Here is a 27,493-nt window from a genome sequence, read left to right as displayed (position 1 = left end):
TCGGAGGGCATGCTGTCCGATCCTCTGGCAGTCTCTATGGGGGTGCCACAGGGTTCAATTCTCGGGCCGAATCTTTTCTCTGTATATATCAATGATGTTGCTCTTGCTGCGGGCGATTCCCTGATCCACCTCTAGGCAGACGACACCATTCTATATACTTTCGGCCCGTCATTGGACACTGTGCTATCAAACCTCCAAACGAGCTTCAATGCCATACAGCACTCCTTCCGTGGCCTCCAACTGCTCTTAAACGCGAGTAAAACCAAATGCATGCTTTTCAACTGATCGCTGCCTGCACCCGCATGCCCGACTAGCATCACCACCCTGGATGGTTCCGACCTTGAATATGTGGACATCTATAAGTACCTAGGTGTCTGGCTAGACTGCAAACTCTCCTTCCAGACTCACATCAAACATCTCCAACCGAAAATCAAATCAAGAGTCGGCTTTCTATTCCGCAACAAAGCCTCCTTCACTCACGCTGCCAAGCTTACCCTAGTAAAACTGACTATCCTACCGATCCTCGACTTCGGCGATGTCATCTACAAAATGGCTTCCAACACTCTACTCAGCAAACTGGATGCAGTCTATCACAGTGCCATCCGTTTTGTCACTAAAGCACCTTATACCACCCACCACTGCGACTTGTATGCTCTAGTCGGATGGCCCTCACTACATATTCGTCGCCAGACCCACTGGCTCCAGGTCATCTACAAGTCCATGCTAGGTAAAGCTCCACCCTATCTCAGTTCACTGGTCACGATGGCAACACCCATCTGTAGCACGCGCTCCAGCAGGTGTATCTCACTGATCATCCCTAAAGCCAACACCTCATTTGGCTGCCTTTCGTTCCAGTACTCTGCTGCCTGTGACTGGAACGAATTGCAAAAATCGCTGAAGTTGGAGACTTTTATCTCCCTCACCAACTTCAAACATCAGCTATCTGAGCAGCTAACCGATCGCTGCAGCTGTACATAGTCTATAGGTAAATAGCCCACCCATTTTTCACCTACCTCATTCCCATACTGTTTTTATACTGTTTTTATTTATTTACTTTTCTGCTCTTTTGCACACCAATATCTCTACCTGTACATGACCATCTGATCATTTATCACTCCAGTGTTAATCTGCAAAATTGTATTATTCGCCTACCTCCTCATGCCTTTTGAACACATTGTATATAGACTGCCCATTTTTTTCTACTGTGTTATTGACTTGTAACTCTGTGTTGTCTGTTCACACTGCTATGCTTTATCTTGGCCAGGTCGCAGTTGCAAATGAGAACTTGTTCTCAACTAGCCTACCTGGTTAAATAAAGGTGAAAAAATAAAAAATTAAAAAATAAATACTCTATGCTCACCTACCTCCTTGTGGTGGTCTATACTCTATGCTCACCTACCTCCTTGTGGTGGTCTATACTCTATATTCACCTACATCCTTGTGGTGGTCTATACTCTATGCTCACCTACCTCCTTGTGGTGGTCTATACTCTATGCTCACCTACCTCCTTGTGGTGGTCTATACTCTATGCTCACCTACATCCTTGTGGTGGTCTATACTCTATGTTCACCTACATCCTTGTGGTGGTCTATACTCTATATTCACCTACATCCTTGTGGTGATCTATACTCTATGTTCACCTACCTCCTTGTGGTGGTCTATACTCGCAGGACCTCATTTACAGTGAATGAATCGTGAACTAGGACACACACACACTGTATACACACACACTGTATACACACACACTCGGGATCTCGATGACCTCCTATAAGGTCAGGCAAACATAAACAAACAGGCAACATCCTGCATGACAGTCCCACAGCCTGACAGAAGGAGAGATCAGGATGATAACCCCTTAAACAAATAAATATAATGGAGGGGGGATTCTCAGAGCTGATAAACACCCCCTAACCCTACAGCAGAGAGATAGATAGAGAGAAATAGAGATGGGAGGTGAGAGAGAGGAAGGAGATGGGAGGAAGAGTGAGAAGATAGAAAGAAAAACAGGAGGAGAATGAGAAAGGGAAAACAGTCTAGAGAGCACACACACACACACACACCTGTGACGATGACAATCTGGACCAGGTTGTTTGGTCAGGTGAGGGATGCTATCTCAAGTGCAGATCCCAATTAAGCACAGCCCACAGACCAAAAAAGTATATGAGCCTCACACACACAGACACATACACACATTGACAGACACACATAAACATACATCAGGAAGGGTGTGAGGGCAGGGGTCAGAGGGTCATAAACTCTGCCCCTCTGTGTGATTCTGAGCCTTCATGGGAAATCATGTCAGCTGCATTACTGAGGTAAGACAAGAGATATAGTGGTGTGTGTGTGTGTGTGTGTGTGTGTGTGCATGGGCGTGTGTGTGTGTGTGTGTGTGTGTGTGTGTGTGTGTGTGTGTGTGTGTGTGTGTGTGTGTGTGTGTGTGTGTGTGTGTGTGTGTGTGTGTGTGTGCGTGCGTGCGTGCGTGCGTGCGTGCGTGCGTGCGTGCGTGCGTGCGTGCGTGCGTGCGTGCGTGTGTGTGTGTGTGTTCCTAGATAGAGTCCCTCTATCCCCACTCCCCTTTAATTTCTGACCTCTCTCTCTCAAAGCTAACGCCCCCTGAGTTCACAATGACTTACCAAGGTCTACTAGCACACTATACAACTTCTACCACACACACATGTCTTTGAAAAGGGTTCCATAAGGGTTCTTCAGCTGTCCCCATAGGATAACCCTTTTTGGTTATAGGTAGAATCCTTTTGGGTTCCATGTAGGACAGGGTTCTACATAGAACTGAAAAGGATTCTACCTGGAACCAAAAAAGTTTCCTTAACGGGTTCTCCTATTGGGACAGCTGAAGAACCCTTTTAGGTTCACCTTTGATTTCTAGGAATATAGGCACTCACGCCCACACACTCACAGGGTCAAACCTACTTTGGGTATCTCCTCTGTTGCACCATGGGTAGGATCTCTGACTCGGCTCCCGGATCGGGAAGCAATAGCTCTGTAAAACGTTCTGAAAAGAGAGGAATGAGACAAAAGAAAAAAGATGGAGGTGGAGGAGAGGAGTGAAAAAGGAGGACAGACAGGACAAGGCATGAGACGAGAGGGGAGAACAGACACGACAAGGCATGAGACGAGAGGGGAGAACAGACACGACAAGGCATGAGACGAGAGGGGGAGAACAGACACGACAAGGCATGAGACGAGAGGGGGAGAACAGACACGACAAGGCATGAGACGAGAGGGGGAGAACAGACACGACAAGGCATGAGACGAGAGGGGGAGAACAGACACGACAAGGCATGAGACGAGAGGGGGAGAACAGACACGACAAGGCATGAGACGAGAGGGGGAGAACAGACACGACAAGGCATGAGACGAGAGGGGGAGAACAGACACGACAAGGCATGAGACGAGAGGGGGAGAAGAGACAGGTTGTATGGGGTAGGTTGTATGGGGTTGTGGTAGGACTGGCTATACTGTAGCTTGTTTGGGGTTGTGGTAGGACTAGCAGTACTGTAGCTTGTTTGGGGTTGTGGTAGGACTAGCAGTACTGTAGCTTGTTTGGGGTTGTGGTAGGACTGGCTGTACTGTAGCTTTATGGGGTTGTGGTAGGACTAGCTGACTGTAGCTTGTATGGGGTTGTGGTAGGACTAGCTGACTGTAGCTTGTTTGGGATTGTGGTAGGACTGGCTGTACTGTAGCTTGTTTGGGGTTGTGGTAGGACTAGCAGTACTGTAGCTTGTTTGGGGTTGTGGTAGGACTGGCTGTACTGTAGCTTGTTTGGGGTTGTGGTAGGACTGGCTGTAGAGTCATGTTAGAGCCACTGATAGAACTATGTTAGCCCTCAGAACCCTGCACTAATACTTCTAGGGCAATGTTAGCTCTTAGAACCCTGTATTAATACTGCTGGAGTCATGTTAGCTCTTAGAACCCTGCACTACTAATACTGCTAGCGCCATGTTAGCTCTTAGAACCCTGTACTAATACTGCTAGAGCCATGTTAGCTCTTAGAACCCTGCACTAACACTGCTTGAGCCATGTTAGCTCTTAGAACCCTGTACTAATACTGCTCGAGCCATGTTAGCTCTTAGAACCCTGTACTAATACTGCTAGAGCCATGTTAGCTCTTAGAACTCTGCACTAATAATACTAGAGCCATGTTAGCTCTTAGAACCCTGCACTAATACTGCTAGAGCCATGTTAGCTCTTAGAACCCTGTACTAATACTGCTAGAGCCATGTTAGCTCTTAGAACCCTGTACTAATACTGCTAGAGCCATGTTAGCTCTTAGAACCCTGCACTAATAATACTAGAGCCATGTTAGCTCTTAGAACCCTGTACTAATACTGCTCGAGCCATGTTAGCTCTTAGAACCCTGTACTAATACTGCTAGAGCCATGTTAGCTCTTAGAACCCTGCACTAATAATACTAGAGCCATGTTAGCTCTTAGAACCCTGTATTAATAGTGCTGGAGTCATGTTAGCTCTTAGAACCCTGCACTAATACTGCTAAAGCCATGTTAGCTCTTAGAACCCTGTACTAATACTGCTAGAGCCATGTTAGCTCTTAGAACCCTGTACTAATACTGCTTCTAATACTGCTCTCCATGTTAGCCATCAGCTTACAGAAGCCTCCGGACATGGATTCTCCCAAGCAAAGATGAGAAGGGGGTTAAAACAAACCCCCCCTCCCAAACTCAGCCATTTATGAGATGGTACAGGCTGTCCCTGGAGTTTAGGGAGGATGTGCAGGAGATCCACTGTGTGTGTGTGTGTGTGTGTGTGTGTGTGTGTGTGTGTGTGTGTGTGTGTGTGTGTGTGTGTGTGTGTGTGTGTGCGTGCGTGCGTGCGTGCGTGCGTGCGTGCGTGCGCGTGCGTGCGTGCGTGCGTGCGTGCGTGCGTGCGTGCGTGTGTATGTTCATTCACCAGTCCAGTCTCCCACCACTCTGAGATGTATTCCTAAAGTTTCTTTCTTCTCCGTGGGACACTGCAAGGGAGAGCACAGACAATGAGTCATTCACATACACACTCCTGAGCACACACACACACGCACTGAGCGTGCCTCAGCCTGGTGTTTTTGGGGGATTGTAGCAGAATCACTGACAAAGAGCAGACAGACCCCTGAGGGCAGTAACACTGTCTGCCAACAGGAAAGCAATGGTGCATGTACATTGAGTGTGTGTGCATGTGTGTGTGTGTGTGTGTGTGTGTGTGTGTGTGTGTGTGTGTGTGTGTGTGTGTGTGTGTGTGTGTGTGTGTGTGTGTGTGTGTGTGTGTGTGTGTGTGTGTGTGTGTGTGTGTGTGTGTGTGTGTGTGTGTGTGTGTGTGTGTGTGTGTGTATATATGATGTGTGTATGTGCGCGCGCACGTCTGTGCGTGTTAAAAAGGAGTGGATTAGATTCCTGAAGTAAAGTCTCTTATTCTTCCAAATTAATAAAGAACTGTAGCTGATGTGTGAGGGATTTAAAGTGTCAGCAGTCAATCTACCAGTTTAACCCTAACCCTAACCCCCCCTGCCTCCACATCAATGAGAGAACTGGATCCGAGGGGCCTCAGAGAGAGAGAGAGAACTGTTCGTATACCAGGGGATAAAAAGTTTGGTTGTAGCACGTGCCTTTAGATGTGAGTATTATGTCATGTTTGAGGTATGAAGAGAAAGCATGGTGAATTGATATCTTGCACTGTGTGTGAGGAAGCCTCTAGCTGTTCAGAAGACCTCGATCTGCACATTTGTTGTTTGATTTGTGAGAAAACCAACTGAACCAACTTACCGCAGTCAGAGTGAAGGGATGGTTTTCAAATGATGACACACTGGGACAGTTTAGTACAATGTACTGAGAAAGGACGAGGAGAGGGAAAGACAGAGGAAAAGACAGAGGGAGAAAAGACAGAGGGAGAACAGACAGAGGGAGAACAGACAGAGGGAGAAAAGACAGAGGGAGAAAAGACAGAGGGAGAACAGACAGAGGGAGAAAAGACAGAGGGAGAACAGACAGAGGGAGAAAAGACAGAGGGAGAAAAGACAGAGGGAGAAAAGACAGAGGGAGAAAAGACAGAGGGAGAACAGACAGAGGGAGAAAAGACAGAGGGAGAACAGAGACAGAGGGAGAACAGAGACAGAGGGAGAACAGAGACAGAGGGAGAAAAGACAGAGGGAGAAAAGACAGAGGGAGAAAAGACAGAGGGAGAACAGACAGAGGGAGAAAAGACAGAGGGAGAACAGACAGAGGGAGAACAGACAGAGGGAGAAAAGACAGAGGGAGAAAAGACCGAGGGAGAAAAGACAGAGGGAGAACAGAGACAGAGGGAGAACAGAGACAGAGGGAGAACAGACAGAGGGAGAACAGACAGAGGGAGAAAAGACAGAGGGAGAACAGACAGAGGGAGAAAAGACAGAGGGAGAAAAGACAGAGGGAGAAAAGACAGAGGGAGAAAAGACAGAGGGAGAACAGACAGAGGGAGAAAAGACAGAGGGAGAAAAGACAGAGGGAGAACAGACAGAGGGAGAACAGACAGAGGGAGAAAAGACAGAGGGAGAACAGACAGAGGGAGAACAGACAGAGGGAGAAAAGACCGAGGGAGAAAAGACAGAGGGAGAACAGAGACAGAGGGAGAACAGAGACAGAGGGAGAACAGACAGAGGGAGAAAAGACAGAGGGAGAAAAGACAGAGGGAGAAAAGACAGAGGGAGAACAGACAGAGGGAGAACAGACAGAGGGAGAACAGACAGAGGGAGAAAAGACAGAGGGAGAACAGACAGAGGGAGAACAGACAGAGGGAGAAAAGACAGAGGGAGAAAAGACCGAGGGAGAAAAGACAGAGGGAGAACAGAGACAGAGGGAGAACAGAGACAGAGGGAGAACAGACAGAGGGAGAAAAGACAGAGGGAGAAAAGACAGAGGGAGAACATACAGAGGGAGAAAAGACAGAGGGAGAACATACAGAGGGAGAACAGACAGAGGGAGAAAAGACAGAGGGAGTAAAGACAGAGGGAGAACAGACAGAGGGAGAAAAGACAGAGGGAGTAAAGACAGAGGGAGAACAGACAGAGGGAGAAAAGACAGAGGGAGAAAAGACCGAGGGAGAAAAGACAGAGGGAGAACAGAGACAGAGGGAGAACAGACAGAGGGAGAAAAGACAGAGGGAGAAAAGACAGAGGGAGAAAAGACCGAGGGAGAAAAGACAGAGGGAGAACAGAGACAGAGGGAGAACAGAGACAGAGGGAGAACAGACAGAGGGAAAAAAGACAGAGGGAGAACAGAGACAGAGGGAGAACAGAGACAGAGGGAGAAAAGACAGAGGGAAAAAAGACAGAGGGAGAACAGAGACAGAGGGAGAACAGAGACAGAGGGAGAACAGAGACAGAGGGAGAAAAGACAGAGGGAGAAAAGACAGAGGGAGAACAGAGACAGAGGGAGAACAGACAGAGGGAGAAAAGACAGAGGGAGAAAAGACAGAGGGAGAAAAGACCGAGGGAGAAAAGACAGAGGGAGAACAGAGACAGAGGGAGAACAGAGACAGAGGGAGAACAGACAGAGGGAAAAAAGACAGAGGGAGAACAGAGACAGAGGGAGAAAAGACAGAGGGAAAAAAGACAGAGGGAGAACAGAGACAGAGGGAGAACAGAGACAGAGGGAGAACAGAGACAGAGGGAGAAAAGACAGAGGGAGAACAGAGACAGAGGGAGAACAGAGACAGAGGGAGAAAAGACAGAGGGAGAAAAGACAGAGGGAGAAAAGACAGAGGGAGAACAGAGACAGAGGGAGAACAGAGACAGAGGGAGAACAGACAGAGGGAGAAAAGACAGAGGGAGAACAGAGACAGAGGGAGAACAGAGACAGAGGGAGAAAAGACAGAGGGAGAAAAGACAGAGGGAGTAAAGACAGAGGGAGAAAAGACAGAGGGAGTAAAGACAGAGGGAGAACAGAGACAGAGGGAGAACAGAGACAGAGGGAGAAAAGACAGAGGGAGAAAAGACAGAGGGAGAACAGAGACAGAGGGAGAAAAGACAGAGGGAGAACAGAGACAGAGGGAGAACAGAGACAGAGGGAGAACAGAGACAGAGGGAGAACAGAGACAGAGGGAGAAAAGACAGAGGGAGAAAAGACAGAGGGAGAACAGAGACAGAGGGAGAAAAGACAGAGGGAGAACAGAGACAGAGGGAGAACAGAGACAGAGGGAGAACAGAGACAGAGGGAGAACAGAGACAGAGGGAGAACAGAGACAGAGGGAGAAGAGACAGAGGGAGAAAAGACAGAGGGAGAACAGAGACAGAGGGAGAACAGAGACAGAGGGAGAAAAGACAGAGGGAGAACAGAGACAGAGGGAGAAAAGACAGAGGGAGAACAGAGACAGAGGGAGAACAGAGACAGAGGGAGAACAGAGACAGAGGGAGAACAGAGACAGAGGGAGAAGAGACAGAGGGAGAAAAGACAGAGGGAGAACAGAGACAGAGGGAGAACAGAGACAGAGGGAGAAAAGACAGAGGGAGAACAGAGACAGAGGGAGAAAAGACAGGGAGAACAGAGACAGAGGGAGAACAGAGACAGAGGGAGAAAAGACAGAGGGAGAACAGAGACAGAGGGAGAAAAGACAGAGGGAGAACATACAGAGGGAGAACAGACAGAGGGAGAAAAGACAGAGGGAGTAAAGACAGAGGGAGAAAAGACAGAGGGAGAAAAGACAGAGGGAGAACAGACAGAGGGAGAACAGACAGAGGGAGAAAAGACCGAGGGAGAAAAGACAGAGGGAGAACAGAGACAGAGGGAGAACAGACAGAGGGAGAAAAGACAGAGGGAGAAAAGACAGAGGGAGAAAAGACAGAGGGAGAAAAGACAGAGGGAGAAAAGACAGAGGGAGAACAGAGACAGAGGGAGAACAGACAGAGGGAGAAAAGACAGAGGGAGAACAGAGACAGAGGGAGAACAGAGACAGAGGGAGAAAAGACAGAGGGAGAACAGACAGAGGGAGAACAGAGACAGAGGGAGAACAGAGACAGAGGGAGAACAGAGACAGAGGGAGAACAGAGACAGAGGGAGAACAGACAGAGGGAGAACAGAGACAGAGGGAGAACAGAGACAGAGGGAGAACAGAGACAGAGGGAGAAAAGACAGAGGGAGAACAGAGACAGAGGGAGAACAGAGACAGAGGGAGAACAGAGACAGAGGGAGAACAGAGACAGAGGGAGAACAGAGACAGAGGGAGAAAGAGACAGAGGGAGAACAGAGACAGAGGGAGAAAAGACAGAGGGAGAAAAGACAGAGGGAGAAAAGACAGAGGGAGAAAAGACAGAGGGAGAAAAGACAGAGGGAGAAAAGACAGAGGGAGAACAGAGACAGAGGGAGAAAAGACAGAGGGAGAACAGAGACAGAGGGAGAAAAGACAGAGGGAGAAAAGACAGAGGGAGAAAAGACAGAGGGAGAACAGAGACAGAGGGAGAAAAGACAGAGGGAGAAAAGACAGAGGGAAAAAAGACAGAGGGAGAAAAGACAGAGGGAGAACAGAGACAGAGGGAGAACAGAGACAGAGGGAGAACAGAGACAGAGGGAGAACAGAGACAGAGGGAGAAGAGACAGAGGGAGAAAAGACAGAGGGAGAACAGAGACAGAGGGAGAACAGAGACAGAGGGAGAAAAGACAGAGGGAGAACAGAGACAGAGGGAGAACAGAGACAGAGGGAGAACAGAGACAGAGGGAGAAAAGACAGAGGGAGAACAGAGACAGAGGGAGAACAGAGACAGAGGGAGAACAGAGACAGAGGGAGAACAGAGACAGAGGAAGAAAAGACAGAGGGAGAACAGAGACAGAGGGAGAACAGAGACAGAGGGAGAACAGACAGAGGGAGAAAAGACAGAGGGAGAAAAGACAGAGGGAGAAAAGACAGAGGGAGAACAGAGACAGAGGGAGAACAGACAGAGGGAGAAAAGACAGAGGGAGAACAGACAGAGGGAGAAAAGACAGAGGGAGAACAGACAGAGGGAGAACAGACAGAGGGAGAAAAGACAGAGGGAGAAAAGACAGAGGGAGAACAGACAGAGGGAGAACAGACAGAGGGAGAACAGACAGAGGGAGAACAGAGACAGAGAGAAAAATCAAATCTTAAACTCTACAGCTGTTCTACTCATGACTACTGCAAGATTCCAGACCATTCCCACGCCTCACCAGATTCCAAACCATTCCCTCGCCTCACCAGATTCCAAACCATTCCCTCGCCTCACCAGATTCCAAACCATTCCCTCGCCTCACCAGATTCCAAACCATTCTCTCGCCTCACCAGATTCCAAACCATTCCCTCGCCTCACCAGATTCCAAACCATTCTACCATTCTATATTTGCACAACACATCTTTTGTTAGTGACTCACTACTATATCTCCATACTTGAGACTTTGTACAGATCTCAGGTAAGTAATATGTCAGAAACAACTACCTTTCTGCTACTTTGGTTGAGGTGTTAGTAATATGACAGAGTAAGTGTTACCTTACTGCTAACTTAGTCCAGAGCCATGCATGCCACAGTGTGGTTACTATAGTAACTCTACCTGTCACTCACCTGCCCCGGGTGGGCTTTAAAGTCCTTCTTCAGCATGCGCAGCTCGATGACGTCACAGGGATGTCTGACGACAGCAACTATGGTGACGGGGGAGTTGCTCCGTATGTAACGATATAGCCTCTCAGCACAGTAGAGACACAGAGGACCAGACACCCACAGCCAGGTCTACATGCACACACACACACACACACACACACACACACACACACACACACACACACACACACACACACACACACACACACACACACACACACACACACACACACACACACACACAGACACACAGACACACACACACAGACACACACACACACACACACATACACTAATTACTCCCAGCTAGAGAGAGGCAAGTCCAGAGATTTGATTTTATGAGACAACACTGGCGCTTAACAAGCATGTGCAGACAGAGAGGCCTTCACCCCTCCCCTACCTCCCATCCTCCCCTACACTCCTCACTCCACCTCACACCCATCCTCCCCTACACCCCATCACTCCACCTCACCTCCCATCCTCCCCTACACTCCTCACTCCACCTCACACCCATCCTCCCCTACACTCCTCACTCCACCTCACCTCCTCTACACCCCATCACTCCACCTCACACCCATCCTCCCCTACACACCATCACTCCACCTCACCTCCCATCCTCCCCTACACTCCTCACTCCACCTCACACCCATCCTCCCCTACACCCCATCACTCCACCTCACCTCCCATCCTCCCCTACACCCCATCACTCCACCTCACCTCCCATCCTCCCCTACACCCCATCACTCCTCCCCTACACCCCATCACTCCACCTCACACCCATCCTCCCCTACACCCCATCACTCCACCTCACCTCCCATCCTCCCCTAAACCCCATCACTCCACCTCACCTCCCATCCTCCCCATCACTCCACCTCACCTCCTCTACACCCCATCACTCCACCTCACCTCCCATCCTCCCCTACACCCCATCACTCCAACTCACCTCCCATCCTCCCCTACACCCCATCACTCCAACTCACCTCCCATCCTCCCCTACACCCCATCACTCCACCTCACCTCCCCTACACCCCATCACTCCACCTCACCTCCCCTACACCCCATCACTCCACCTCACCTCCTCTACACCCCATCACTCCACCTCACCTCCCATCCTCCCCTACACCCCATCACTCCAACTCACCTCCCATCCTCCCCTACACCCCATCACTCCAACTCACCTCCCATCCTCCCCTACACCCCATCACTCCACCTCACCTCCCCTACACCCCATCAGTCCACCTCACCTCCTCTACACCCCATCACTCTACCTCACCTCCCATCCTCCCCTACACCCCATCACTCCAACTCACCTCCCATCCTCCCCTACACCCCATCACTCCACCTCACCTCCCATCCTCCCCTACACCCCATCACATCACCTCACCTCCCATCCTCCCCTACACCCCATCACTCCACCTCACCTCCCCTACACCCCATCACTCCAACTCACCTCCCATCCTCCCCTACACCCCATCACTCCAACTCACCTCCCATCCTCCCCTACACCCCATCAATCCAACTCACCTCCCATCCTCCCCTACACCCCATCACTCCAACTCACCTCCCATCCTCCCCTACACCCCATCACTCCAACTCACCTCCTTCCTCCCCTACACCCCATCACTCCAACTCACCTCCCATCCTCCCCTACACCCCATCACTCCAACTCACCTCCCATCCTCCCCTACACCCCATCACTCCAACTCACCTCCCATCCTCCCCTACACCCCATCACTCCAACTCACCTCCCATCCTCCCCTACACCCCATCACTCCAACTCACCTCCCATCCTCCCCTACACCCCATCACTCCAACTCACCTCCCATCCTCCCCTACACCCCATCACTCCAACTCACCTCCCATCCTCCCCTACAACCCATCACTCCAACTCACCTCCCATCCTCCCCTACACCCCATCACTCCAACTCACCTCCCATCCTCCCCTACACCCCATCACTCCAACTCACCTCCCATCCTCCCCTACACCCCATCACTCCAACTCACCTCCCATCCTCCCCTACACCCCATCACTCCAACTCACCTCCCATCCTCCCCTACACCCCATCACTCCACCTCACCTCCCATCCTCCCCTACACCCCATCACTCCACCTCACACTCATCCTCCCCTACACCCCATCACTCCACCTCACACTCATCCTCCCTTACACCCCATCACTCCAACTCACCTCCCATCCTCCCCTACACCCCATCACTCCAACTCACCTCCCATCCTCCCCTACACCCCATCACCCCTCCCCTACACCCCATCACTCCACCTCACACTCATCCTCCCCTACACCCCATCACTCCACCTCACACTCATCCTCCCTTACACCCCATCACTCCAACTCACCTCCCATCCTCCCCTACACCCCATCACTCCACCTTACCTCCCATCCTCCCCTACACCCCATCACTCCACCTCACCTCCCATCCTCCCCTACACCCCATCACTCCAACTCACCTCCCATCCTCCCCTACACCCCATCACTCCAACTCACCTCCCATCCTCCCCTACACCCCATCACTCCAACTCACCTCCCATCCTCCCCTACACCCCATCACTCCAACTCAACTCCCATCCTCCCCTACATCCCATCACTCCAACTCACCTCCCATCCTCCCCTACACCCCATCACTCCAACTCACCTCCCATCCTCCCCTACACCCCATCACTCCTCCCCTACACCCCATCACTCCAACTCACCTCCCCTACACCCCATCACTCGACCTCACCTCCCCAAAACCCCATCACTCCACCTCACCTCCCCTAAACCCCATCACTCCACCTCACCTCCCCTAAACCCCATCACTCCACCTCACCTCCCCTACACCCCATCACTCCACCTCACCTCCCCTACACCCCATCACTCCACCTCACCTCCCCTACACCCCATCACTCCAACTCACCTCCCCTACACCCCATCACTCCAACTCACCGCCCATCCTCCCCTACACCCCATCACTCCAACTCACCTCCCATCCTCCCCTACACCCCATCACTCCAACTCACCTCCCATCCTCCCCTACACCCCATCACTCCAACTCACCTCCCATCCTCCCCTACACCCCATCACTCCTCCCCTACACCCCATCACTCCAACTCACCTCCCATCCTCCCCTACACCCCATCACTCCAACTCACCTCCCATCCTCCCCTAAACCCCATCACTCCACCTCACCTCCCCTACACCCCATCACTTGACCTCACCTCCCCAATTCCCCATCACTCCAACTCACCTCCCCTAAACCCCATCGCTCCACCTCACCTCCCCTAAACCCCATCACTCCACCTCACCTCCCCTAAACCCCATCACTCCACCTCATCTCCCCTACACCCCATCACTCCACCTCACCTCCCCTACACCCCATCACTCCACCTCACCTCCCCTACACCCCATCACTCCTCCCCTACACCCCATCACTCCAACTCACCTCCCCTACACCCCATCACTCCTCCCCTACACCCCATCACTCCAACTCACCTCCCATCCTCCCCTACACCCCATCACTCCAACTCACCTCCCATCCTCCCCTACACCCCATCACTCCAACTCACCTCCCATCCTCCCCTACACCCCATCACTCCAACTCACCTCCCATCCTCCCCTACACCCCATCACTCCAACTCACCTCCCATCCTCAACCTACACCCCATCACTCCTCCCCTACACCCCATCACTCCAACTCACCTCCCATCCTCCCCTACACCCCATCACTCCAACTCACCTCCCATCCTCCCCTAAACCCCATCACTCCACCTCACCTCCCCTACACCCCATCACTCGACCTCACCTCCCCAAAACCCCATCACTCCACCTCACCTCCCCTAAACCCCATCACTCCACCTCACCTCCCTAAACCCCATCACTCCACCTCACCTCCCCTACACCCCATCACTCCACCTCACCTCCCCTACACCCCATCACTCCACCTCACCTCCCCTACACCCCATCACTCCTCCCCTACACCCCATCACTCCAACTCACCTCCCCTACACCCCATCACTCCAACTCACCTCCCCTACACCCCATCACTCCTCCCCTACACCCCATCACTCCAACTCACCTCCCATCCTCCCCTACACCCCATCACTCCAACTCACCTCCCATCCTCCCCTACACCCCATCACTCCAACTCACCTCCCATCCTCCCCTACACCCCATCACTCCAACTCACCTCCCATCCTCCCCTACACCCCATCACTCCACCTCACCTCCCATCCTCCCCTACACCCCATCAGTCCTCCCCTACACCCCATCACTCCACCTCACCTCCCATCCTCCCCTACACCCCATCACTCCAACTCACCTCCCATCCTCCCCTACACCCCATCACTCCAACTCACCTCCCATCCTCCCCTACACCCCATCACTCCAACTCACCTCCCATCCTCCCCTACACCCCATCACTCCAACTCACCTCCCATCCTCCCCTACACCCCATCACTCCAACTCACCTCCCATCCTCCCCTACACCCCATCACTCCAACTCACCTCCCATCCTCCCCTACACCCCATCACTCCAACTCACCTCCCATCCTCCCCTACACCCCATCACTCCACCTCACCTCCCATCCTCCCCTACACCCCATCACTCCAACTCACCTCCCATCCTCCCCTACACCCCATCACTCCAACTCACCTCCCATCCTCCCCTACACCCCATCACTCCACCTCACCTCCCATCCTCCCCTACACCCCATCACTCCACCTCACCTCACCTCCCCTACACCCCATCACTCCAACTATCCTCCCATCCTCCCCTACATCCCATCACTCCAACTCACCTCCCATCCTCCCCTACACCCCATCACTCCAACTCACCTCCCATCCTCCCCTACACCCCATCACTCCAACTCACCTCCCATCCTCCCCTAAACCCCATCACTCCACCTCACCTCCCCTACACCCCATCAGTCCTCCCCTACACCCCATCACTCCACCTCACCTCCCATCCTCCCCTACACCCCATCAGTCCTCCCCTACACCCCATCAGTCCTCCCCTACACCCCATCACTCCACCTCACCTCCCATCCTCCCCTACACCCCATCACTCCACCTCACCTCACATCCTCCCCTACACCCCATCAGTCCTCCCCTACACCCCATCAGTCCTCCCCTACACCCCATCAGTCCTCCCCTACACCCCATCAGTCCTCCCCTACACCCCATCAGTCCTCCCCTACACCCCATCACTCCACCTCACCTCCCCTACACCCCATCACTCCTCCCCTACACCCCATCACTCCACCTCACCTCCCATCCTCCCCTACACCCCATCAGTCCTCCCCTACACCTCATCAGTCCTCCCCTACACCCCATCACTCCACCTCACCTCCCATCCTCCCCTACACCCCATCACTCCTCCCCTACACCCCATCACTCCAACTCACCCCCATCCTCCCCTACACCCCATCAGTCCTCTCCTACACCCCATCACTCCACCTCACCTCCCCTACACCCCATCAGTCCTCCCCTACACCCCATCAGTCCTCCCCTACACCCCATCACTCCACCTCACCTCCCATCCTCCCATACACCCCATCACTCCACCTCACCTCCCATCCTCCCCTACACCCCATCAGTCCTCCCCTACACCCCATCGGTCCTCCCCTACACCCCATCACTCCACCTCACCTCCCATCCTCCCCTACACCCCATCACTCCTCCCCTACACCCCATCACTCCAACTCACCCCCATCCTCCCCTACACCCCATCAGTCCTCTCCTACACCCCATCACTCCACCTCACCTCCCCTACACCCCATCAGTCCTCCCCTACACCCCATCACTCCACCTCACCTCCCATCCTCCCCTACACCCCATCAGTCCTCCCCTACACCCCATCACTCCTCCCCTACACCCCATCAAACTCACCCCCATCCTCCCATCCTCCCTTCCATCCTCCCCTACACCCAATCACTCCAACTCACCCCCATCCTCCCCTACACCCCATCACTCAAACTCACCCCCATCCTCCCCTACACCCCATCACTCCAACTCACCTCCCATCCTCCCCTAAACCCCATCACTCCACCTCACCTCCCCTACACCCCATCACTCCTCCCCTACACCCCATAACTCCACCTCACCTCCCATCCTCCCCTACACCCCATCAGTCCTCCCCTACACCCCATCACTCCACCTCACCTCCCATCCTCCCCTACACCCCATCACTCCACCTCACCTCCCATCCTCCCCTACACCCCATCACTCCACCTCACCTCCCATCCTCCCCTACACCCCATCAGTCCTCCCCTACACCCCATCAGTCCTCCCCTACACCCCATCAGTCCTCCCCTACACCCCATCACTCCACCTCACCTCCCATCCTCCCCTACACCCCATCAGTCCTCCCCTACACCCCATCAGTCCTCCCCTACACCCCATCACTCCTCCCCTACACCCCATCACTCCACCTCACCTCCCATCCTCCCTACACCCCATCAGTCCTCCCCTACACCCCATCAGTCCTCCCCTACACCCCATCACTCCACCTCACCTCCCATCCTCCCATACACCCCATCACTCCACCTCACCTCCCATCCTCCCCTACACCCCATCACTCCTCCCCTACACCCCATCACTCCAACTCACCCCCATCCTCCCCTACACCCCATCAGTCCTCTCCTACACACCATCACTCCACCTCACCTCCCCTACACCCCATCAGTCCTCCCCTACACCCCATCACTCCACCTCACCTCCCATCCTCCCCTACACCCCATCACTCCACCTCACCTCCCATCCTCCCCTACACCCCATCAGTCCTCCCCTACACCCCATCACTCCACCTCACCTCCCATCCTCCCCTACACCCCATCAGTCCTCCCCTACACCCCATCACTCCTCCCCTACACCCCATTACTCCAACTCACCCCCATCCTCCCCTACACCCAATCACCTCACCTCACCTCCCATCACCTCACCTCCCATCCTCCCAATCACTCCTCCCCTACACCCAATCACCTCACTTCACCTCCCATCACCTCACCTCCCATCCTCCCCTACACCCCATCACTCCATCTCACCCCCCCCCCCACACACACACACCTCAGGTGAGTTGGGTTGGAACCGAGCCTCCTCCCTGCAGCTCCATCCATCTCCTTCAGCCTGTCCTGACTCCTCCTCCGTCTTGTCCGGGTTAGTCTGATTCGCTCTGAGGCAGCCAGGGGGGTGGGCCTCAAAGTTGGTCTGGTACTTCAGAGCACCACTATAGAATGAAAAAGAGTGAGAAAATATGATGATTTTATTTTATTTTTTTGTTTTTTTATTTTACCTTTATTTAACCAGGCAAGTCAGTTAAGAACAAATTCTTATTTTCAATGACGGCCTGGGAACAGTGGGTTAACTGCCTGTTCAGGGGCAGAATGACAGATTTGTACCTTGTCAGCTCGGGGGATTGAACTCGCAACCTGTGGCTGTGGCTACAGCCACAGCCACAGCCACATAGTCCCCATACCAAAGGCGATAAGTTAACTTACCCGACCACATGCACAATCAGTATGATGTAGAACACTATGAAGAGGTTGTGGGTGTACCAGAATATCTCATAGTTGGACACCCTGAAACACAGAGGACATTCCACAAACATGATGATATCATGATACATCAGATTACTGTAAAGTCTCATTGACATCAACACATATTTTCATACATCAGATTACTGTAAAGTCTCATTGACATCAACACATATTTTCATACATCAGATTACTGTAAAGTCTCATTGACATCAACACATATTTTCATACATCAGATTACTGTAAAGTCTCATTGACATCAACACATATTTTCATACATCAGATTACTGTAAAGTCTCATTGACATCAACACATATTTTCATACATCAGATTACTGTAAAGTCTCATTGACATCAACACATATTTTCATACATCAGATTACTGTAAAGTCTCATTGACATCAACACATATTTTCATACATCAGATTACTGTAAAGTCTCATTGACATCAACACATATTTTCATACATCAGATTACTGTAAAGTCTCATTGACATCAACACATATTTTCATACATCAGATTACTGTAAAGTCTCATTGACATCAACACATATTTTCATACATCAGATTACTGTAAAGTCTCATTGACATCAACACATATTTTCATACATCAGATTACCACAAGGTCCACAACGGCATATTTTCACATTTTCTGCAGAAAACTATTTTAGGGAGTGCTGTGGAATGACAGGAAGATACGAGTGTTGGAGAAAAGCAGACAAAGGGGAGAAATGATCCAGGAGAAGAGCGAGAGAGAGGTCAGAGCATAACTGAAGACATGAAGAGCCACACCTTTTAATTTACAGGGTCTCTTAAACAAGTGGAGGACAGGACAGAGTGTGTGTGTGTGTGTGTGTGTGTGTGTGTGTGTGTGTGTGTGTGTGTGTGTGTGTGTGTGTGTGTGTGTGTGTGTGTGTGTGTGTGTGTGTGTGTGTGTGTGTGTGTGTGTGTGTGTGTGTGTGTGTGTGTGTGTGTGTGTGTGTGTGCGCATGAGTAGGGATGTCACAATTAGCAAGGTTATTACAGACAACTTCCCCGAATAAACACAACTTACACCAAACAACAGTTGAAACGCAGTCACCCTCCAAGAACGCTCTGAACACCCACACCCATGACCACATCACCCTTTGAACATCAGTGTCTCCCTACAATACTGGGACTCACACCCACACCCTCCACACACACACACACACACACACACACACACACACACACACACACACACACACACACACACACACACACACACACACACACACACACACACACACACACACACACACACACACACACACACCACACACACAGGTGCTGTCCTAAGACCTAAGTGGAGCAGCCTCTGATCCTGCATTAAATTACAACAGGCAAGGCAGAAGACACCACAATCAGGACCCAGTCTAAATCAAAGCACAGGACCTCTCCTTGGCGCCCCCTGTGACCTCAGTAATGACATAGGTTTGGCCACACTGGTAGTTGGTCCCTTTATCCTGGCCATCTAAGACTGACAGACACACATTTAAGAAATGTAGCAGACGCTCTTGTCCAAGGTAACTTCAGAGTTTTACCTGATGCAGTAGGAAGAGGCAGTGAACATCAGGAAGAGGATGAGGACCAATAGGATACCAGTGATCCCTGGGACTAAACCACATCCACCAATCAGAGAAGAGAGAGACAAAAGTTATAACATTATTAACCAATCGGAGAACAAAGTGACAGATTCATAACAAAGAGACAGAGTCATAACATAATTAACCAATCAAAGAACAGAGAGACAGATTTATATAATTAATAACCAATTCATGAACAAAGACAAAGAGTCATAACATAATTAACCAATCAGAGAACAAAGACAAAACTGTGATGACATCATTATTTGTTGTGTTAGATAGTTGGGCAAGGGAATAGGGAAGGTTTTCAGACTGGACTAGACTACCAGGAAGGGAATAGGGAAGGTTTTCAGACTGGACTAGACTACCAAGAAGGGAATAGGGAAGGTTTTCAGACTGGACTAGACTACCAAGAAGGGGATAGGGAAAGTTTTCAGACTGGACTAGACTACCAGGAAGGGAATAGGGAAGGTTTTCAGACTGGACTAGTCTACCAAGAAGGGGATAGGGAAAGTTTTCAGACTGGACTAGACTACCAGGGAGGGGATAGGGAAAGTTTTCAGACTGGACGAGACTACCAGGAAGGGGATAGGGAAAGTTTTCAGACTGGACTAGACTACCAAGAAGGGGATAGGGAAAGTTTTCAGACTGGACTAGACTACCAGGAAGGGGATAGGGAAAGTTTTCAGACTGGACTAGACTACCAGGAAGGGAATAGGGAAAGTTTTCAGACTGGACTAGACTACCAGGAAGGGGATAGGGAAAGTTTTCAGACTGGACTAGACTACCAGGAAGGGGATAAGGAAAGTTTTCAGACTGGACTAGACTACCAGGAAGGGGATAGGGAATGTTTTCAGACTAGACTGCCCGGAAGTGAGCTAGACAATGTCAGGAAGTTTATATACACCTTAGCCAAGTACATTTAAACTCAGTTTTTCACAATTCCTGACATTAAATCCTAGTAAATATTCTCTGTCTCAGGTCAGTTAGGATCACCACTTTACTTTAAGAATGTGAAATGTCAGAATAATAGTAGAGAGAATTATTTATTTCAGGTTTTATTTGTTTCATCACATTCCCACTGGGTCAGAAGTTTACATGCACTCAATTAGTATTTGGTAGCATTGCCTTTAAATTGTTTAACTTGGGTCAAACATTTCAGGTAGCCTTCCACAAGCTTCCCACAATAAATTGGGTGAAAATGTGGCCCATTCCTCCTGACAGAGCTGGTGTAACCGAGTCAGGTTTGTAGGCCTCCTTGCTCACAACCACTTCTTCAGTTCTGCCCACAAATGTTCTATAGGATTGAGGTCAAGGCTTTGTGATGGCCACTCCAATACCTTGACTTTGTTGTCCTTAAGCCATATCTTTGGAAGTATACTTGGGGTCATTGTCCATTTGGAAGACCCATTTGCGACCCATTTGCATTTGCGACCAAGCTTTAACTTCCTGACTGATGTCTTGAGATGCTGCTTGAGATGCTGCTTCTATATATCCACATAATTTTCCTTCCTCATGATGCCATCTATTTTGTGAAGTGCACCAGTCCCTGCTGCAGCAAAGCAACCCCACAACATGCCAACCCCGTGCTTCACGGTTGGGATGGTGTTCTTCGGCTTGCAAGCCTCCCCCTTTTTCCTCCAAACATAACGATGGTCATTATGCCAAACAGTTCTATTTTTGTTTCATCAGACCAGATGACATTTCTACAAAAAGTATGATCTTTGTCCCCATGTGCAGTTGCAAACCGTAGTCTGACTTTTTTATGGCGGTTTTGGAGCAGTGGCTTCTTCCTTGCTGAGTGGCCTTTCAGGTTATGTCGATATAGGACTCGTTATACTGTGGATACAGATACTTTGTACCTGTTTCCTCCAGCATCTTCACAGGGTCCTTTGCTGTTGTTCTGAGATTGATTCGCACTTTTCGCACCAAAGTACGTTCATCTCTTGGAGACAGAACGCGTCTCCTTCCTGAGCGGTATGACGGCTGCATGATCCCATGGTGTTTATACTTGCATACTATTGTTTGTACAGATAAACGTGGTATCGTCAGGCATTTGAAAATTGCTCCCAAGGATGAACCAGACTGTGGAGGTCTACACATTTTTTTCTGAGGTCTTTGCTGATTTCTTTTGACTTTCCTATGATGTCAAGCAAAGAGGCACTGAGATTGAAGGTAGGCCTTGAAATACATCCACAGGTTCACCTCCAATTGACTCAAATTATGCCTATCAGCCTATCAGAAGCTTCTAAAGCCATGACATCATATTCAGGAATTTTCCAAGCTGTTTAAAGGCACAGTCAACTTAGTGTATGTAAACTTCTGACCCACTGGAATTGTGATACAGTGAAATTATAAGTGAAATAATCTGTCTGTAAACAATTGTTGGAAAAATGACTTGTGTCATGCAAAGTAGATGTCCTAACCGACTTGCCAAAACTATATTTTGTTGTCAAGAAATGTGTGTAGTGGTTGAAAAATTAGTTTTAATGACTCCAACCTAAGTGTATGTAAACTTCCGACTTCAACTTTATATTATTGTGCTTGGCTGAGCAGAGCTGTTTTCAAGGAAGCTGTCAAGGAAGTGAGAGTGTGTTTATACTGGACATTCTGCCTCCACCTACTGTCAACCAGTCATGCCAATACAGAGCTATACAGAGCTATACGGAGCCTTACACATTGTTGAAAAATTTGGGCAACTCACGGCGGTGCAGTACCGAGCTCAATGTGACCTCCGCCTGCCTCTGGAGGTCCCGCAATTATGTCACACCCTCCATATGGAGCCTCCGACCACATTTTTGGCTCTAGCATAAATTGGCTTTAAATGTAATCTTTACCCTAACCCTTATTCTAAACCTAGCCCTAAGCAGAGCAAGCAGAGCATCTACACATGGAAAATCCAGACAAAGTGTGACCTTTTTGCTTGTGTGTGGACATATTTAAGAAGTCCCCACAAGAATAGGAAACAAACAAATATTTGACCAATTGGAGACATTTTGTTGGTCCTCTCAAGGTCAAATGCTGTTTCTATGGGGTTTAGGGTTAAGGTTAGAATCAGTGTTAGAATTAGAATTAGATTAAGGGTTAGGGTTAGGAGCTAGGGTTAGGTTTGGTGTTAAACTTTGGTTTTTGGGTTAAGGTTAGGGTTAGCTTTAGGGGTTAGGGAAAATAGGATTTTGAATGGGACTGAAGTGTGTCTCCCCACAAGGTTAGCTGTGCAAGACTGTGTGTGTGTGTGTGTGTGTGTGTGTGTGTGTGTGTGTGTGTGTGTGTGTGTGTGTGTGTGTGTGTGTGTGTGTGTGTGTGTGTGTGTGTGTGTGTGTGTGTGTGTGTGTGTGTGTGTGTGTGTGTGTGTGTGTGTGTGTGTGTGTGTGTGTGTGTGTGTGTGTAGTGTAGTGTAGTGTCTAGTACTGTCAGAAAGACAGAGTTCCACCTCTCTTCTTGGCATAGCGCCACCCTAATCTCAAACACATTCACCAGTTTATGGTTACCATGGAAATACATATGAAACCAAGACCAAAATGCAATACACGCCCCTCGGCTAGACAACCCACCTGTGAAACAGTCCAGTTTATTATAGTGGAACTCCGGCAGACTCACCTGTAGTCAGAATGATGAGTCTGGGGTCCTGGGGAAGAAAAGTGCAGGTTAACACAGGTTGTGTGTGAGTGTGTGTGTGTGAGTGTGCACATCTTACCTCTCCCCTGTAGCGAGCAACGTTGAGAGAAGGGAACTCTTCTGAGTACCCGACGCTGAAGTTGACCACGTTGACCAGATGAGCTGATACGTGCACAACTGAGGACACATCACAAGTGAGTTACACGAGAGCAAAACTCACCCTCATACACACATCTCTTTCTCTATTCAGCATACTCAACAATAGCGATGGGGGGGAAATCGATACAGTCACATATCACAATTGACTTCAAGTATTGACTTGTAGAAATATGTTTGTTCTCCATCTTCTTTTAAATAGTGAGCCAACATGTTTTCAGTCTTTCCATGACTGGTCAAAACTGTCGTGTTCTCTCTGCAGCAGATATATACCCTTAACCCTTTAACCTAACTCCTAACCTTAACTTATAACCTTAACTCCTAACCTAATTTCTAACCTTAACTCCTAAACTTAACTCCTAACGTAACTTCTAACCTAACTCCTAACCTTAACTTCTAACCTTAACTCCTAACCTAAACTCCTAACCTTAACTCCTAACCTAAACTCCTAACCTAAACTCCTAACCTAAACTCCTAACCTAAACTCCTAACCTAAACTCCTAACCTAAACTCCTAACCTAACTCCTAACCTAACTCCTAACCTAACTCCTAACCTAACTCCTAACCTAACTCCTAACCTAACTCCTAACCTTAACTCCTAACCTAAACTCCTAACCTAACTCCAAACCTAACTCCTAACCTAACTCCTAACCTAACTCCTAACCTTAACTCCTAACCTAACTCCTAACCTAACTCCTAACTCTAACTCCTAACCTTAACTCCTAACCTAAACTCCTAACCTAAACTCCTAACCTAAACTCCTAACCTAAACTCTAACTCCTAACCTAAACTCCTAACCTAAACTCCTAACCTAAACTCCTAACCTAACTCCTAACCTAACTACTAACCTTAACTACTAACCTAACTCCTAACCTTAACTCCTAACCTTAACTCCTAACCTTAACTCCTAACCTAACTACTAACCTAACTACTAACCTTAACTACTAACCTAACTCCTAACCTTAACTCCTAACCTTAACTCCTAACCTTAACTCCTAACCTTAACTCCTAACCTAACTCCTAACCTAACTACTAACCTTAACTACTAACCTAACTACTAACCTTAACTACTAACCTAACTCCTAACCTTAACTCCTAACCTAAACTCCTAACCTAACTCCTAACCTAACTACTAACCTTAACTACTAACCTAACTCCTAACCTAAACTCCTAACCTAAACTCCTAACCTAACTCCTAACCTAACTACTAACCTAAACCCCTAACCTTAATCCTTTACCACTAGCTAACGTTTTTTAATCTATTTTTTATTTAACTAGCCAAGTCAGTTAAGAACAAATTCAATTTATATTGACAGCCTACACCGGCCAAAACCGGTCAACGCTGGGCCAATTGTGCTCTGGGACTCCCAATCACGGCCAGTTGTGATACAGCCTGGAATCAAACCAGGGTCAGTAGTGATGCCTCTAGCACTTAGATGCAGTACCTTAGACTGCTGCGCCACTCGGAGGCCCAAATGTTAGTGTTAGCCACAAAGCCACCACGATAATGTTAGACAAAATGGAATTTGTAACATATCATACGTACGTTTTGCAAATTCGTAACATACTATATGAATTGAAATCCGTAACATTCAAAATGGATGATGGACCCACAGATGAATACATACAAAGTGTAACATATCATACTACACTGAACATACATACAACACAACATGTAAAGTGTTGGTCCCATGTTGCATGAGCTTAAATAAAAGTTCCCCGACATTTTCCATACACACAAAAAAACTAATTCTTCTCCATTTTGTTGCATATCAATATTGTGGTGTATCAAGGAAGCTGACTAAACAACATGATCATTACACGGGTGCATCTTGTTCTGGGACAAATAAAAGCCCACTAAAATGTGCAGTTATGTCACACAACACAATGCTACAGATGTCTCAAGTTTTGAGGGAGAGTGCAACTGGAATGCTGACTGTAGGAATGACCACCAAAGCTGTTGCCAGAGAATTGAATGTTCATTTCTCTACCATAAACCGCCTCCAACGTTGTATTAGAGAATTTGTCATTATGTGAGACCAGTACAAATGAAAATGCATTCACTACTTTAAATCGCTCTGGATAAGAGCATCTGCTAAATGCACTTACTTCAATTGACTGATTTGAAACTGTTGCATTTACATTTTTGTTCAGTATAGAATCGTGAGAATCTAAATACATATTGTATTGGTACCTAATTAACATGATAATATCGTATCGTGAGGTCCCTGGCATTTCCCAGCGCTACTCACCAATACATCCTGACTGAGTCACTGAGCGACACACACACACACACACACACACACACACACACACACACACACACACACACACACACACACACACACACACACACACACACACACACACACACACACACACACACACACACACACACACACACACACTTATCTCTCTGACATCATAGCTTAAACATGCATTTCCCCAACAGCTGACAGAGGCAAGGGGTAGTTATCGCTCTCTCCTCCTCCCCCTCTCCCCCCCCTCTCTCTTTCTATTCACCTTCAATTACCCTCTCCATGTCTTCCCCCTGCCTCCTCTTTCTCCCTTTTTTCTCCATTGTTCCCTGGGTGTAATTGGTTGTGTCAGGAGTTTGGAACTCTGCAATTAGAACTTTACATCTCCACAGCCAGGAAGCAGGCTGGGGGTGAGGGAGCAGAAGAGGAGAGAGGGGGAGGGAGGGAGAGAGGGTTAAAGGAGGGGAGGGGGAGGGGTGAGGGAGCGGAAGAGGAGAGAGGGGGAGGGAGGGAGGGTTAAAGGAGGGGAGGGGGAGGGGGAGGGGTGAGGGAGCGGAAGAGGAGAGAGGGGGAGGGAGAGAGAGAGGGTTAAAGGAGGGGAGGGGGAGGGGTGAGGGAGCGGAAGAGGAGAGAGGGGAGGGAGGGAGGGTTAAAGGAGGGGAGGGGGAGGGGGAGGGGTGAGGGAGCGGAAGAGGAGAGAGGGGGAGGGAGAGAGAGAGGGTTAAAGGAGGGGAGGGGGAGGGGTGAGGGAGCGGAAGAGGAGAGAGGGGGAGGGAGAGAGAGAGGGTTAAAGGAGGGAGGGGGAGGGGTGAGGGAGCGGAAGAGGAGAGAGGGGGAGGGAGGGAGAGAGGGTTAAAGGAGGGGAGGGGAGGGGAGGGGTGAGGGAGCGGAAGAGGAGAGAGGGGGAGGGAGGGGGTGGGGGCTTGGGTTGAGGGAGACCGGGGAGAAACCAGCTCCCAATGACATCAGTGAGGCAGCTGTGTGTGTCCCTCTCTCACTCATTATCTCTCTCTCACACACACCCACACCCCCACACACACCCACACCCCCACACACACACACACACACACACACACACACACACACACACACACACACACACACACACACACACACACACACACGTACACACACACACACGTACACACACACACACGTACACACACACTCTATGTCCCCTGGAAGAGCTGGAACCTCTCAGAATCTGAATGCATAGGGGCACTTCCATCAAAGGGATCCATGAGCACCAACATGGGAAGTTCATAGGATCAAATTGTGTGTCAAATACAAACTAAGAATCTATATTTTAAGGAAAAATACATTTTTCATCTTAAAAAAATCGGGCATAAGTGACGGCTTTGATTTCTGCATGAACAGATGGAAAAGGGCTCTTATAAAACATCTAGCAGAAAAAGTATTGAAAAGTTTTAGAAATACATCGAAACACAATCATGTAATAACATAAAGATCCCTGCCAACTAATATCAATACTTAGATTTCATTTCGTAGAAATTGTTCTGTAAGTTTAAGAAATATTGCCTTGTGCCTTGTAATTCCGTTACCAAAAACACACATATCTTGGAAGATATTTTCACATTTCTCTCCCTCATGTGAAGATTAGGATTAGGAACGTTCACAGAAGTAACAAGTAACAAGTAGACCTACCAATTAGTTATAGTGATTTTACTGGTATCAATTTTGTTTATGAATTATAAAGTGATTTAAAATCATAATTTCCTTACCAATTT

The 27,493-nt window shown here is 49.3% G+C and overlaps 1 protein-coding gene across 2 annotated transcripts in view; it reads right to left on the bottom strand.

Annotated features, from left to right (window-relative positions):
* The window catches only part of LOC123992550 (NADPH oxidase 4), a 93,976-nt gene that overhangs the window by 45,296 nt on the left and 21,187 nt on the right, over positions 1-27,493 (bottom strand). For both annotated transcript variants that reach the window (XM_046293762.1, XM_046293764.1), the window contains 9 exons: positions 23,411-23,508; positions 23,314-23,341; positions 19,672-19,744; positions 18,073-18,153; positions 17,642-17,801; positions 10,550-10,714; positions 5,772-5,834; positions 4,927-4,987; positions 2,929-3,010 (listed from right to left, as the gene is read on the bottom strand). In XM_046293762.1, coding sequence (XP_046149718.1) covers positions 2,929-3,010; positions 4,927-4,987; positions 5,772-5,834; positions 10,550-10,714; positions 17,642-17,801; positions 18,073-18,153; positions 19,672-19,744; positions 23,314-23,341; positions 23,411-23,508 — 811 coding nt within the window. The remainder of the gene's footprint in view (positions 1-2,928; positions 3,011-4,926; positions 4,988-5,771; positions 5,835-10,549; positions 10,715-17,641; positions 17,802-18,072; positions 18,154-19,671; positions 19,745-23,313; positions 23,342-23,410; positions 23,509-27,493) is intronic.

This window comes from Oncorhynchus gorbuscha, linkage group LG13 (assembly GCF_021184085.1).
Source record: "Oncorhynchus gorbuscha isolate QuinsamMale2020 ecotype Even-year linkage group LG13, OgorEven_v1.0, whole genome shotgun sequence".
Lineage (NCBI taxonomy): Eukaryota > Metazoa > Chordata > Actinopteri > Salmoniformes > Salmonidae > Oncorhynchus > Oncorhynchus gorbuscha.
Note: the sequence above shows the minus strand (reverse complement) of the source record. Positions and strands in the feature narration are given on the sequence as shown.